The 14,357-nt window shown below is 37.1% G+C and overlaps 2 protein-coding genes across 5 annotated transcripts in view; one reads left to right on the forward strand and one right to left on the reverse strand.

Annotated features, from left to right (window-relative positions):
* The first annotated feature begins 270 nt into the window (after window positions 1-270).
* On the forward strand, window positions 271-11,298 carry LOC145213405 (uncharacterized). The gene is made up of 14 exons (XM_080081659.1): window positions 271-524; window positions 586-747; window positions 986-1,083; window positions 1,496-1,541; window positions 2,304-2,404; window positions 2,853-2,972; window positions 3,194-3,344; window positions 3,416-3,561; window positions 3,951-4,082; window positions 4,432-4,573; window positions 5,030-5,196; window positions 7,675-7,823; window positions 9,100-9,295; window positions 9,702-11,298. Exons 1-14 carry the CDS (start codon window positions 404-406, stop codon window positions 10,173-10,175), a joined length of 2,205 nt encoding a protein of 734 aa, XP_079937785.1. The 5' UTR covers window positions 271-403; the 3' UTR covers window positions 10,176-11,298.
* A 582-nt stretch (window positions 11,299-11,880) lies between these two features.
* The window catches only part of LOC145213402 (uncharacterized), a 32,214-nt gene continuing 29,737 nt past the window's right edge, over window positions 11,881-14,357 (reverse strand). For all 4 annotated transcript variants that reach the window (XM_080081656.1, XM_080081655.1, XM_080081653.1 and 1 more), the window contains 2 exons: window positions 13,601-14,253; window positions 11,881-13,305 (listed from right to left, as the gene is read on the reverse strand). In XM_080081656.1, the coding sequence (XP_079937782.1) occupies window positions 13,102-13,305; window positions 13,601-14,253 (857 nt within the window). In that variant the 3' untranslated portion in view covers window positions 11,881-13,101. The remainder of the gene's footprint in view (window positions 13,306-13,600; window positions 14,254-14,357) is intronic.

Below are 14,357 nucleotides of genomic sequence, written 5' to 3' on the forward strand. Positions count from 1 at the left end.
GAGTTAAGTCTTGATGGTTAATGTTACAGGAATAGAGTTTTACAAAAGGCCCCATAAGTAATTAACTTTTTTGTTCCCTGGACTAATACACTTTTCAGTTGTGTGTTTGTATAAATAAATTCAATATAAGTGTTTTTGCTTATTTGTAATCCTACATATATTTTGTTATTTAAAACTTTGCTACCATGAGCATAAGCTATCATCTACATCTAGTAGTATCATGTGGTGTTTGACTGTTTATTACTTAGTGCCACGTCTTATATTCTGTGCCACGTCTTATATTCTGTGCCTTCAATAAAGGATAAAGTTTATTCGTTAGTGACAACAACCTGGCATACAATATTGGCTGGTAATTACAATTGTGTGGACCTGATTTTTGGTCCATTTGTTTGCAACTCTGGCTATGGCCGAAGCTGTATGTGATGAAGAATACAGCAAAGAAAATGTCTTGTCTTTAAATTCACCAGACATAATCAGCACTCCAAACGAAAATGGATTATTTGACGAAAAAACAGAGGAAGATGGTAAATGTCTGAAATTTTTATCTAACTTTGTATCAGTTTATTTTTATCCTGAATTGTTTAGATGCTGTTGCTGAACTAAAAGATGGATTTCAATCTGAGAACAATGGTATCCTTAATTCTTCAAAAGATTTAAAGAACAAAAGTCTTCCTCGACGAGTTAGTTTTCCTGATGATGACAAAATTATCAGTGGTTATGGCGAGCCAAGAAACCCATGGGCCCAAGGTAAAAGATTTTCTGCGTTTGCAAATTGTGATTAAAACGTTGTAAATAAGCTGTACCAGCTACTACACATACTTTACTGAGCTGAAATGTTTTATTTTAGGTATACCGAAACAGGATTGTTTTGGCTGTCAATCGGTTGCCCTGTTTGTAAATAGTTTTAAGTAGTCACTGTTTATCATTAAATTTTTACATTACATTAGGTTTTAAATTTTAGTTACACACTTTTGCTGCTTTACAGCTAAAACCACATCAACAGAAGAACTTATTCAGGCCTATACACAATCATGTCAACAGTGGGGAGTGAAACCCATCACAAAACTTCTTGTCCAATTACAGGTAAATTATATGTGTATATCGTTTTTAATTTCTTGTCTTAACCGTAGTATTGTGTTTAAAGTTTAGCATTTTTGTTGAATGTTAATTAAGCAACATAACAGATTCATAATAAGACCATTGATAATCTTATATTTATAACATTATGCAGTAGTTCTCAAACTGTGCGTCGCGACGCCCTGGTGCATGTTTCAATTTTCCAAGAGCGTCGCAGAATATTTTCATTTGTGGCTTTTTGTTGTTGTATCAATAAACCTAACTTTAATAATAATTTTCCCCATTAACTTTTATTTGCTGGTGCGTCGCAAGTCCAGAAAACTTTTCCAGGGGCGTCGCAACAAAAAAGTTTGAGAACCACTGACATAATGTATTGTGTGTGTGTTGTTAACATTAACCAAGTTTGTTTTGATAACAGGAAATCAAGGATTTTTCTGTACGAGCAAATTCCCTAACTCTCAAAGGTTAGTAGCCTCAAAAAATGAATGTACTTGTACGGGAACAAACCATAAAATTCACAGTGCCATAAAATTTTAAAAAATACTGCTCTGATTGAGAATAGTCACCCAGTCATCAGCAAGCTTTTAATTTGTCAGCGTGCTTTTGGCAAATATATACTAATACATAAAAACAGAAATAAAAGATTACAACATGACTCTTGACTTTTTTCCTAAACTTGTTAGCAAATAACAATACCTTGATAAATTTGAATATGGTATAGTATGTCATTGACATCAGATATTACATTTCAATCACTTCCACCAGCCATGCTATTCTGTCAAGTTGATTTCACAGATTTTAACCTCAATTGCATTAAAATGTGCTGTCATTTTAGAGCTGGGATGTTTTTTATGCCAATAGTTAAAAGGATAGCTGAATATTTGTTAGATTAACTGTCAATGGTTTCCTACAATTATGCAGTGCGTAATAGAGACTTGCTGCCTGACGTAACATAATTATGTAGGTCAGCAGACATTGTCCAAATAGATAACATGTTTTGGATGATAAACTTATATTCTTGCTTGCTGTATACCAACTTTAGTTCACATATTTAGCTGTTCACTTTGTTTTTATCTTTTACTCCCACTATGCCTGGTGTGTGTGTTAAGTTAAGTATACATATATGTTTGAAAATGGTTTTATTTCAAGAACCACTACATATCACTGCATGGCAATAAGTAACATTTGATTTTACAAACGTATCAATAAACTGTGTTTGTTCATAGGTGAGAAATTGGACTCTAAAGTTGTTGAAACCCTTGAGTCTGTTTTCAAACGGGTCCAGTTTGTAATCATGGACTTGGAAGCCACAAATCTTGATGATGATGTAAGTACAAGTTGAAAAAATTTGTTCCCAAGCAACCAGCACCAAAATGTATATAGGCAGCTATTTTAATAGTTTAACCGTTACTCAAAGAGCATTTCTCAGTCCCTAAATGGCTGGGCTCAGTCATGTGTAAATAAACTCTATTTGTGCTGTGACGTTAGTTAAATGACGTCTATCATGTGATGCTTTCTTGATCCGGGGTCGGGAGAACCAAATGACAATAGGGAATTTTTGTAAAGGCCTTTCATAAAAAGGAATTATAGCTCAAATCCTATATGTTATTTGTTTTCATAACTAAAAAAATATATTTGTCAATAAAAGACTTGTGTTACTATGTGTTGCTAAAGTATTGTATTTTTAATAGATTTGCATGGTAATAACTGTATGTTGAACATATCATATAGGACAATACATACATGAAAAAACAGTAACAAACTTTTTGTTGCAGTCAGCTGCTGCTCTTTTTGATATGATCGAGTATTATGAGTCAGCAGTCAACGTTCTTGTTGGATTTAACAAAAACCTTGGCACTCGAGGATGGCAAGCTGCTGCCCACATGATGAGAAAGGTATATTTTTACATATGCCCACTACCCTCCATGTGTAACTACAATCATCCAAATCAACTCCTTTTTTTTACCTGGCTAAAGAAGAAAAGCATATGTTACCCTTTTGTGCTCTAGTATTAACCATTTTCAGTTAAATGTAGTTGACATTTGGGTCCTAGACACTTATTGATAAATATTCCAAAGCACAAATATAAACCCAAGTAACATTTTCTCTAATTTAGATGTCTTGTCTACGTCTTTTCGATGGTCACAGCGTTCCTTTGTCTGACCAAGCAGTTCCTTTTGTGGGTCGAGCATTGAGGTTAAGTAATACACTTGTCACATTGCATTTAGAAAACTCCTCACTCAGTGGAAGGCCGATGCTTTTGATAGGTATAGTATTGTTACATTATTTTTAAATTATGTGCCTGTTTCATTAGGTTAAATTGATTGTTTTTACTTAGTTGCTGCTTTACGGATGAACGTCACGCTCCGTGAGTTGTTCCTGGCTGACAATCGCCTTATCTCCACGGATGCACTGCAGATCGCAAACTTGCTTAAGTTTAACATCATACTGCAGTTACTTGACATCCGGAATAACCTTATTCAGGTTAACAACATTATTAGCTAGCACATCATATTAAATGTCCAGTTTTAAAGGTTTACTTAAACAATTTTTTTATCTTTAACAATAAGAATAAATGCCTCTTTTTCTGAAAAGGTGGTTTTCTGTATGGTTTGAATATAGTTTGAATTAAGACTGTAGTAAGCATTAAACAACAGTTGGCGAGAGAATGTTGTTTTGAAAATATTGAAGAAAATACTATAATAAGAAAAAATATAGTAGGTAATATTAAAGGAGAAGTAAATAAAGCCTTAGCTTTTCTATGCCTTATCATTCCAACAACACTTAATCCTCACACCCACATAAACAATACTTTCAAAGCTCTTCAGATCAAACCTACGTGTATTCAATTCAATGTATGTTTGTATATACAGGATGCTGGTCTTTGCCACTTATGTTCTGGATTGATGGCTCAACCGCAGCATGGAGTGGGAGGCCTGCAAACTCTTGTCTTGTGGAACAACCAACTTTCACATCAGAGTATGGGAAGATTGGCTATGACACTGGTAAGAAATTAAAATGGAACTTGGGCTCAATATAATGTAAAAATGTCTATTATGGCAAACTATAATCTACAGCATTAGTTTATATATGTCAGTAATTTGCTTGTTTTGGTCAGCAAGGTGTAATTTTTTATTTCTATTTTTTTGAAGCCAGGAACCTGATGATTACCAAAGTTATTTACCATTTAATTATCTGTTGTGTCATCTTCCGTATGTAACAAATAGGTATTAAAAAAATGAATGTTATTTTTCACGAAGTATTTTGCCTTAAAAAACTTTTATGAAACCTTGGTGCCATGTTTTCAAAAAATGGTAGAAAATTTTGTAAAAAAATTTTTGTTTGTTATTCCAGAGAAACACAACAAGCCTTTCAACCCTAAACCTGGGTCAGAATGTTCTGTCAGATGATGGTGCTGCAAAACTCAAGGACGGTTTGCTTCAGAATCATTCCCTGTTGCGGTTAGGACTTGTTGGAACCAAACTCACTTGCGAAGGTACATACAATACCATTGCATAGTGTATAGTACTTTGGTGTAATCAGTGGTGGGATTCAGTCGGTTCACACTGGTTCTATAGAACCGCCTCACAAAATTTTATGAGATCAGCAAACCGGTTAGCATTACTGGTTACTAGTCTATAGAGCTCAGGGTTGAAGACGACCTCACCCTGATGAAGACGACCTGTATAGGACGCCGAAACGTCGGAATAAAAATACTTTTGCCAGAAGAGCTCTATAGACTTGATACTATGCCTGGCAGCAACAGCTTATTTATTACTGGTTACTGTCGATGGACTTTTTGTAACAGAACTGACTGAACATATGACTTTTGTGATAGAACCGACTGACAAAAAATTTGAATTCCACCACTGGGTGTAATGTATTTTTATGTTTTGGGTTTGTAAACCACTGTTATACTTGGATTTCTAAAATTTTAATTTTTTTAATACAGGTGCAATTGCTTTGGCCGAGTTTCTTGCTGAGTCACCTCGCATAATACGACTCGACTTGCGCAACAACAACATCAGAGTGGGAGGATTGATGGCACTCAGCCTGGCTTTCAAAATCAACTATTCTCTCCTGAGACTTGACATTGACAAACCAAATGCAAAAGAGTCGGTATGTAGATTTTTAAAGCTTGTCCAGAAAAACAAGCCTTTGCCAAATCATGGTCCCGAAGTACAATTGTTGCTACCAATTGAATCATTATCTGCTGTGTAAATGGTTAACCATTGTACCTGAAACAATTGCGCTAATTTTTTATACAAAAACGCATGGCATTATGCATAAATTTGTTGAATAACAAAATTAAAGTGTCCTATTTGTTTTATAACAGTTGTGGGTTAGTATGCCTTCATAGCAGCATATTTCCCAAATAAGCAATTATATCCACTAATAAGCACAGTTGGGTATAATGGGGTAATTAGCATGGCCCTTAAGATTTGTTTACAGTCGAGCATGTCCCTATGGCACCAGCCTGGTCATAGCAGGTTGAAATAAGCAAACGGAAGTCTCTTAGATGATAAAACTGCCAATCTATCAGCTGAACATTCAATAGAGGAAGTGTGAGCAAACTGTTTCCTGCCATTACACACTGATTCATTTAACTTATAATGCAGAGGCAGCTACAGTGTTTTAAACATGCAAGTATCTACAGCCCTGCATAAGCAAATACCATACTGTTATGGTTAAGATAATTGGCCCATAATTATTCTTGTGGTGCGGGTTTAATTAGTGAAACACCAAATATTTTATTATGGGTCCCCTTCCCTGAAGGGGACACATATTGTTTTTGTCCGTATTTTTTTTTCTTTTTTTCCGTCTAACGCGGATTTGTTCCCACGTTTTGGTCAAGAAAGAATGGTTCAAACTTTTTCAAATTTACACGCATTACAGATATTGGTCTAAAGATGGTCCATGTGAATTTTGACCCCGTTTGATCCCTCGGTTCACCCACAGCCCCCCAAAACGTGAAATTTTTAGCGCGGCTATTGTTCCCACGTTTGGTCAAGAAAGAATGGTTCAAACTTTTTCAAATTTACACACATTACAGATATTCGTCTAAAGATGGTCCATGTGAATTTTGATCCCTCGGTTCACCCACAGCCCCCCAATTTTAACAATTGTTTAAGCAGGCTATTCGTTTAGTATTTAAAATTTTGCCAGTTACCTTTACAACCCATAATATGTGTACGCTATCAGTCAGATATAAGTCCCAAGGGAGGAATTCACTGGTTTACGATTAAGGCCGCAGAGCGGGAGTGCTCAGCTTGACGTCCGGGCAGACGTGTTTTACGAGACAGTCGTTTGGGTGATTAGAAATCAGCTGTTTTTGTGTGCAGCAATGCTGTGTCGTTTTATTGAGTTACTACGCGCATTTTCAGTTTTGGCGAAGGTTTTACACTTAAGACGTAATTTAATCTCAATAAACGTACTTCGGTTTCGTTTATGTCGGGCAAAACGTCGTTGATCAACACAAATATGAAAAAATAAACTTAACTTTTTAGAACGCCGCGATAAATGTTCTTTAAATTCTCGTTGTCAGCTTGGCCGTCGCATAACCACGGGTCACTAAAGGTCAACTTGTAGGCATTATAACACAGTTACGAATTTTTCGTCATAACGTATCTTCTTTATTTTTGACAAATCAATTCAAGAATCAGTACTTAAGTCATGTATAAAGTAGGCTAAACCGTATTGTTGAACACTGAGGCCTGCATGCTGTTAAAAACAGTGTAAAAAGGTCATTAAACGGTCGTTTTTGCGAAACAAAGTTAAGTGAAAAACAAGTTGTTATGTATACCTTTGTAGCAAACGACTTTTTTATATAGTGTCTAATATAACAGTTAAGGCTTTCTAGGAAAATTTATGTTTAAATACTGAACTTGAACGACAATATCAAGGTCAAAGCAAGAGATTAAATTGAAAGTATTTTTCCCGTTCTTTTTTCACCTTTTTTTGTAATTATATGACAATAATGATGCAAAAAGAATATGGACAAATACTTTTAAAGTTAAGTTAATGCTTTTATCTACAAAATCTAAAAATAACCGCAACATAGGTTTACTATAAATCCGCATAAACGCGCGTGTGGGGACCCATTCGTTTTTGCTTGCAAAAACAATCATACATATAGATAAATTGTGTATAGTGTAGTAAGTTGGTAAATGTCGTATAAAATATATAAAATGGAAGTATATCAGAAAGCCACTTTTCTAGTTGATTGGTGTGTTGGTGACTAAGAAAAAAAATAGGGTTAAGCCACATTTTTGACAATTTTTAATGATGGTTTGACCCAAACAGCCAATGCAGTTTAATTGGGTAAATAAATTAACAGCTGCAAGTGCACAACTATAAGCAAATCATTATCAACCAGCAGTGTACAAATCCATTAGCAGCATATATGTGTCCTGTAATCCTTATTGCATTTTTATTGCATTCTCCGTAAGTTAAGCTACTAGTGATGCATTATGAAAGTTAGGCATGGATATTTTAATGCAATTAATTGACTTTCATTACTATTAGGTCTAATTTGTTTTAGTGCACAATTGTTGCATTGTGTGGAAAAGGCAATAACCTGTTTAACTTTCTCTGTAGCTAAAGGAGCTTGCCGAGAAGCAGGACTCACTGTTGAACGACATAACTGAGTATGCAACTCGCAACAAGGAGCAAGCATACCAGCGAGTGCTCAGCGTTCATATGGAGCGACAGAGAAGGTTTGAAGAGGAAAAAACTGCTGGCCTCAGGTACAAATGTGTAACTGCATTTGCTGTTTAAACTGTGTGTAGTATATTGTAAATCACAAGTCACTAGAGACTCAGTACAACATATGGAGACAACAGTCACGTATAATAACAGACTGAAAACTTTGAAGTCGTCCACCGTTTTTTTTATGTTTAGATATATATATTTTACTAAAGTTTTCTTAAAAATTAGTAAGCAAGTTAAACTGTAAAGTATAAACAAAAAGTAGTTTTTTTACAACTTTTGTTTGTACTTTCAGTTTAACTTGCATACTATTTTGTAGCGCTGTTTGTTTTTAGATACTGATGATGCCTATTACTTTGGTGAAACATATATATATATCTAAACATAAAAAAATTGGTGAACGACTTCAGACTTTTTAAAGTTTTCTGTCTGCGTATGCTGGTGCATTAATTCCTTTACTTTAATTGAAAAAATGGCCATAGTAGCCTGCAATAAAAACATCATACTATCATGCATTGGATCTGTTTTGTAATGACTCCAATCATCTCATGTCATGAATTTTGAAAGGCCTGACTTGGGTCACGTCACTTCCAACAAAACAATCACTGTTTGTATAAGACTAGCGTCACTAAAAAATATGTGTTCGCACATAACATGGTTTGACAAACAAATGAATTTCAATGCTTCCATTTGCCCAAAATCATGTTTCTGCAACTAATATTGGGAAAAGCAACTAATACTGGCAACTAGGGATGCGCCGAGCCGAGCCAGAACCCGAGTACTCGGTACCGAGCATCGCTGTTTTTGATGCTCGGTGCTCGGCCGAGCAGTTGCACAAACTGACCCGAGCGTTAACTTTGCATATTCATGCCCTGCTAACATATGTAACCAGTTTTCTAAAGTGTGTCTATGAACAAAAACGAATGATTTTTCAAATGCACTAGAACAGATGGTGGGAAAACGCGTACTTTATGGGCATGTACAGCTTAATAAAACACCGCCGGCGACATAAGATCCCAGGTAGAGCTGAAACGTAGAAAGGGGATTTTTTGTGACGTCATAATGCACCGAGTGTGCTCGGCCGAGCACCGAGCATTAAAGTGAGATGCTCGGTGCTCGACCAAACAGAACATTTGTAGTTTTGGCACATCCCTACTGGCAACCAAACTCTAAAGTTTGCAACCAACTCAAACGCTAGTTGGTAATGACTCTAGCATCTGTGAGAACCACAGCAATGTCAGATTTTGCATCAATAATAAAATTAATATTGTAGCCCAGTCATAAACATAACTATTGCCCATCAATAATTGCCAGGTACATGGACATGACCAACTCGGAAATTCAAACGTTGCCTCTGGCCATGCAAGCTGTAAGCCAAAACAACAGCAACAACAAGAAAGCTGACAAGGAAGGCTCAGCAAATGAGGATGATGCCTTCACACGGGATGTAGATGACAGCCCGCTTAACTCTCCTGAATTTCTGCCTGCAAACAGCGTGTCATACCATCAGGTAGGGTAAACGACAACATGTGCAATGTTCATGTATTGGGTAAAGGTTCATCCTTTTCGTATGCTGCTTGTGCCTGGTTATCTTTGCTCTTAAGTTGACCTTTCGCTACTAAACCTGCTGAATTATTATAATATTGTACTGGAAGATTTTTTTTCTACACAAGCTTATAATGTGCAATTAAGACCCAATTCAAAAGTCTGTAATATTGCATATTTCTATAAAATGACTTGCATTAAAACAGTAACAATATGACCTTAAGGCCTGTGTTTCAATGGGGTTAGTTGACTACACCAACATAAGGTACAAAGCCAGCCAGTAAAAAATGTTTATTAATGATGTAGATTCAAAATAATCAAATTGCTAGTCTCTTTCTTGGACCTACATAGTGTATGTTACACTTTTCCAGGTGTCACCTGTAATGTTCAGTAGCAGTGAAATGGAGAAACGAGCAGCACTCGCTCTTCATGAGGCTTCCCACAGTGCAACTGCAACAGCTAAAGAGACAGGATTACCTGAAACTTTAACAGACCCAGAGGCAACAGACGACTTAATAGTCAAATCCCAAAGTCCAACAGAACCTGACCTACCAACCTCACCAGTTACTGAAACTAAAAGCGAAGATCAAAATTCTGAAGGCAAGGAGACAGGTGATGCTAAAACCATAGAAACAGCATCAGAACCGCCTCAGAAGGAAGACCTTGATGTCTCAGAGTCTGTTGGCGGTAAGACGACAGACCAACCTACAGAAAACAGCGTTGTTATAGCAACCGATGCAACTCTGATTTCAGCTCCTCGAGAAGATTACAGTGACTGTGACACTTCTACTGAAGACAAAGGAGTGACAATTTCACATTTCGATTTAAGTTTGTTTCCTCACTGAAATATGAGGTTCCTTATGTCTTCATTTTCTTCTCTTTCATAATAGAGTGTGTGTGTGTATTGGATGGGTAAATTTAGCTTTCTAGGCATGCTTTGTAGTTTTAGACAATCACTTTCTGTAGTTGAATGGCAAAACACAAGAACTGCCAGTTTATTGAATATTGTTTAAACAGACGATTTCAGTTTCTTACTAAATATTTCCTTGTTTGAAATGTGAAACTATGGTGCTATCATAATACATTCCTTGGTTTCCAGCAAACACAACCATCTGTGCAACATTCCTATTTAGTGTCTGCCAAATAATGTCCCTAGGATACAACTCATGGCATTCAAGCCTACATCTGCATTAAAACCATACACTGCTTCTTTTGGTTCAAAACACGTGTTTTTTGGTAAATCATAACAGTTAAACTTTTATTTCTTTTTGATATCGTTTTGTTGGGTTAGTTAGCCGACACTTGAAAAGTTGTTAGGAGTTACATTTGCATTGGTGCCTTATATTGGGTAAACAAAGAAGTTTGTTCTGATGTGGGTAACCTAATTCTGTGATTCATTTGATTATAATTTGTTTAATTAACTTAAAATTGTACTGAAAATTTGTACAGTTTTATACATACTGCTACATAGACACACAAAAAGTGGTAAAAGTCATTTTAATGTGGTCAATGAAAATTCTGAACCTTTTAGGACACTAACAAAAATAGCGAACTGACATGTCATTTTTCAAATAAATATTCCATTACAACTGTTTAACAATCCTCTTTGATGGAACTTACCATGTAAACAACCTGTTTGTTGTGGTTACGGTGCTTTTGGGATTGGGGTTAAAGTTTTTCCTCAAAATTCTTCCTACATGTGCATTCTTTTGATGTGTTTTTCTTTGGGAGACATATGGTTTTCTGTATTTACAGTTAAACAGACATTTTTTTTTTCATTTACTAACCTGCGTCATTACTGAGTATTTTTCTGCATTGTGTACTGCAACAAACCTTGCTATGTGTGCAAGAGACCCTTCTAACTTTTTTCTTCTCTTCCACTTTGTGCAACTGTACATACCCTTTACATTGTGGTGCAATCTGTGGTTTTGCAGTACAATCGACAATAAATTGTTTACTTTTGGTTTACCTGCTCTTGTGAAAGTTCAAAATAGATAGTAACAAAGCGAAATATATGTGTATATCTTTGAAACTAAAGGATGGTGTATATCTTTAAAACTTAAAGGATGAACGACAAATGTTTTTTTTCTGAACTTACATCAATTGCTATGTCTTTATTCACCAAGCAACGAACTGGGTGATTCCAGCTTTAAGTTTAAATTACGAGTATAGATGTAATAAAGCAACTTTTTCCCTTGCTCTTCCTGGATTTATGTAAGAGTCTGCAGTAATCGCTGGTCTGCACTAATGCCACAGGGCTGATCCTGCAATGCACACTATGGGTTGCTCAAAGGGGCCTTTCAGCACATTGGGCAGATGCAGCTATACCCAACTTCGGATTTGGGATTTTACCTAGTTCCAAATCTGTAAACAAAGGAGCGTTTTCCTTTTGGAGGGCAGTAGCACTTTATTACAGAATAAACGTGGCAAGACTCTACACGTGGAGCTAAATGTCAAGTCATGTGTAAAAAGCGCGGGAAACAGACTTATTTTCTCGTGTGAGCTACTTTATGTGATGTCGGTTGGCTACAACTTTAACGGACAAAGCCATAACTTGAAAATAAAAAATCTAAGTTGTTCAATTTTAGTTGGTCATTTTTTTCGCGACAGTTAGGTGCCATAACAAGTTGGATTGGGTTGTTTCAGTTGGCTACAACGACATTGCGAAAAACGGCACAAAAATAAACAAAATTGCAAACAGCATCAAATGATTGAGGAATGAAAAACGCTACAATGTGGTGAAGTAGCCAAAAACCCTTTAGGTTTTTTTTTAACTAACAATGATGCCTATTGTCCATCACGTATTTTTGTCAAAAACGTGCCTTGTCGAAAATTTAACGGAGCTGTTAAAAGCAACTGTAATTAGGCAAGTGGAATGCACATTCTGTGCTTGCGCAATTGTAAAAGCATGTCATTAAAGCTTGTTTGCAACGGCCAAGCCTTCAAACAGTTGGACTAAACACAATGCACATTTTCACTGTTTGAATAGAACAAACAAAAACTGCGATAAAGAACTAACATTAAACCTCTGAATTGAACTTTTATACAGACGGTGGCGCACGCAACATGGAAAAGAGTTACGACGAAAAAATGTATGTACCAAATCGAAAAATATAGGTAAAACATCAGCAAATAGCGCTATTGAAAAGCTGCTGCATGTCACAACTAAAGAATAAGCTAAGTTATAAGACTGTCAAAAATCAAACATTCCGTACTGTGCTTTCGCCAAAACTTGACATGGATTTAAAAGATAATGCTTGTATAAAAGCTAAAAAGAAATATGGTCGTTGGACCATCAGTCGTTTTCTGACAAACAGCCCAGTGCTGGGAAATGGATTTACAGCGGTTAATTACAAAAAAATTAACACTTGCTGCGGTCACAACGCGCTAAAAACAGCTGGCAGTGAAAGATATAGAAAAGCAGTAAAAACAGTAAGTGCTTTGGGGATGGAGATTTTGATGAAAAAGAAAAGAAAATTTGGAAGCACCTTAGAAATCATTCTTACCGTCAAATAACCGCGAAACAAAATTAACTTGCATAAAGTGAGTCGAAAACAGTAGTACGAAACAAAATGCGCTATACTTGTTCTTTGGATAAATTTTCTTCGCTATTGCTCAATCACTAAAAAAACGCTCATGGCATGCTTTCAAGGCTGTTCGGTCCATGTAACCCATGTAGCAACTCGTTTGAAAGCCAATGGCTCAAAACCAGCGCAAAGCATAAAAGGGGTTTACCCTTTGCTGTCCATTCACAAAAATCCTTTCATTGCTTTACGAGAACTCCCTGGGAGCATCGGGAACGCTGATGGCTTTCTGCGGCCTTTTGACGTTTTCTGTACGCTGATTGTTGTTTACGAGTCGTCCACTCTCTGGACCGGACGCATGCCTCGCTCTCTGCATGCCGTTGGTATTGTTCGGTGGCTGACTGCCAAAACTCGTGGGAGGGTGAGGTTTGACTGGGGATGATGGCGTTATCTATGCATAAAGCGGTACGTTACATATTGAGTTGTTTTGATAGCGCATTTTTTCGCAGACTGTTTTTTGTGCTTATTTTGTTTACCAAGCCAAAATACAGCTGGACTAACGCAATGCAGAGCAAACAAAAACAGCGACAAATACTTACATTGAACCTCTTAATTGACCTTTTGTGCAAACGGTGTCGCACATAACATAAAAAGGGGCTCGAGTATAATGAATTCCTTTTTACAAGAAGTCTCATTTAAAGTATCACGAAAATTCATTATTGTTTAATTGAAGAAACCAAACTTACTTGTTTATTTGAGTTTCCACTTATATGTCGAGCTCTCTCCTGCTGATTTGGATAAACCGGTTCGCGGTCATCAGCTCCTATAGGCGACGTGGGGTTAGACTTGCTGGGGCTGTGCCCATCCGGAGTCCCGGCCCCTACTGACCCCGACAAGCGCTGCTGACCCTCGAGACTGCGCTGGGTCGGAAGACGCTTATTTTTTTGCGCCGACGGAAAAGTCGTATTGCCCTTGTTGATGTACGAGGGGCTGTAAGGGGGTTCCCCAAACGATGGTGGGGTTTCGTGTTGTGGAGTCCCGGGGTTCGACCTGGGTATGTTCAGCCTCAAGTTAAGACGGTTCGGGGTCATCAAATCCATAGGGGGACGAGAGAAGGCCGAATACCCATTGTTACCCATAGGGATTTCCCCGCGAGGACCCTGGCCACCGGCAGATATTTGAGGCGGGATGTTCAGCTTTAGTTTTTCCCTCATGTTGTTTTGGGGACCCGGGGGGCGCGTGGGCGCTTCATTCATGGGTCCCATAAGCGCTTCTTGTTCATCTACTACCGCTAGGTAACCCCTCTGTTGGGGCAATTGTACGTGAGTTGGGATTGATCCAGCGGCTGATTCACTCACGTTGCGCTTTCGCTGAGGCTGGAAGTTTTTCTGTTGCGGAGCTGTGGAAAGAGACCTTTTGTTTAAGGTTTCATTTCGTACAAAGACGAACTTTTGAAAGTAAAAAGATTTCAATCTATATTTAACTAAAATTGTGAAGCGTGTT

The sequence above is a fragment of the Phallusia mammillata genome, chromosome 2 (genome assembly GCF_965637545.1).
Source record: "Phallusia mammillata chromosome 2, kaPhaMamm4.hap1.1, whole genome shotgun sequence".
NCBI classification, from domain to species: domain Eukaryota; kingdom Metazoa; phylum Chordata; class Ascidiacea; order Phlebobranchia; family Ascidiidae; genus Phallusia; species Phallusia mammillata.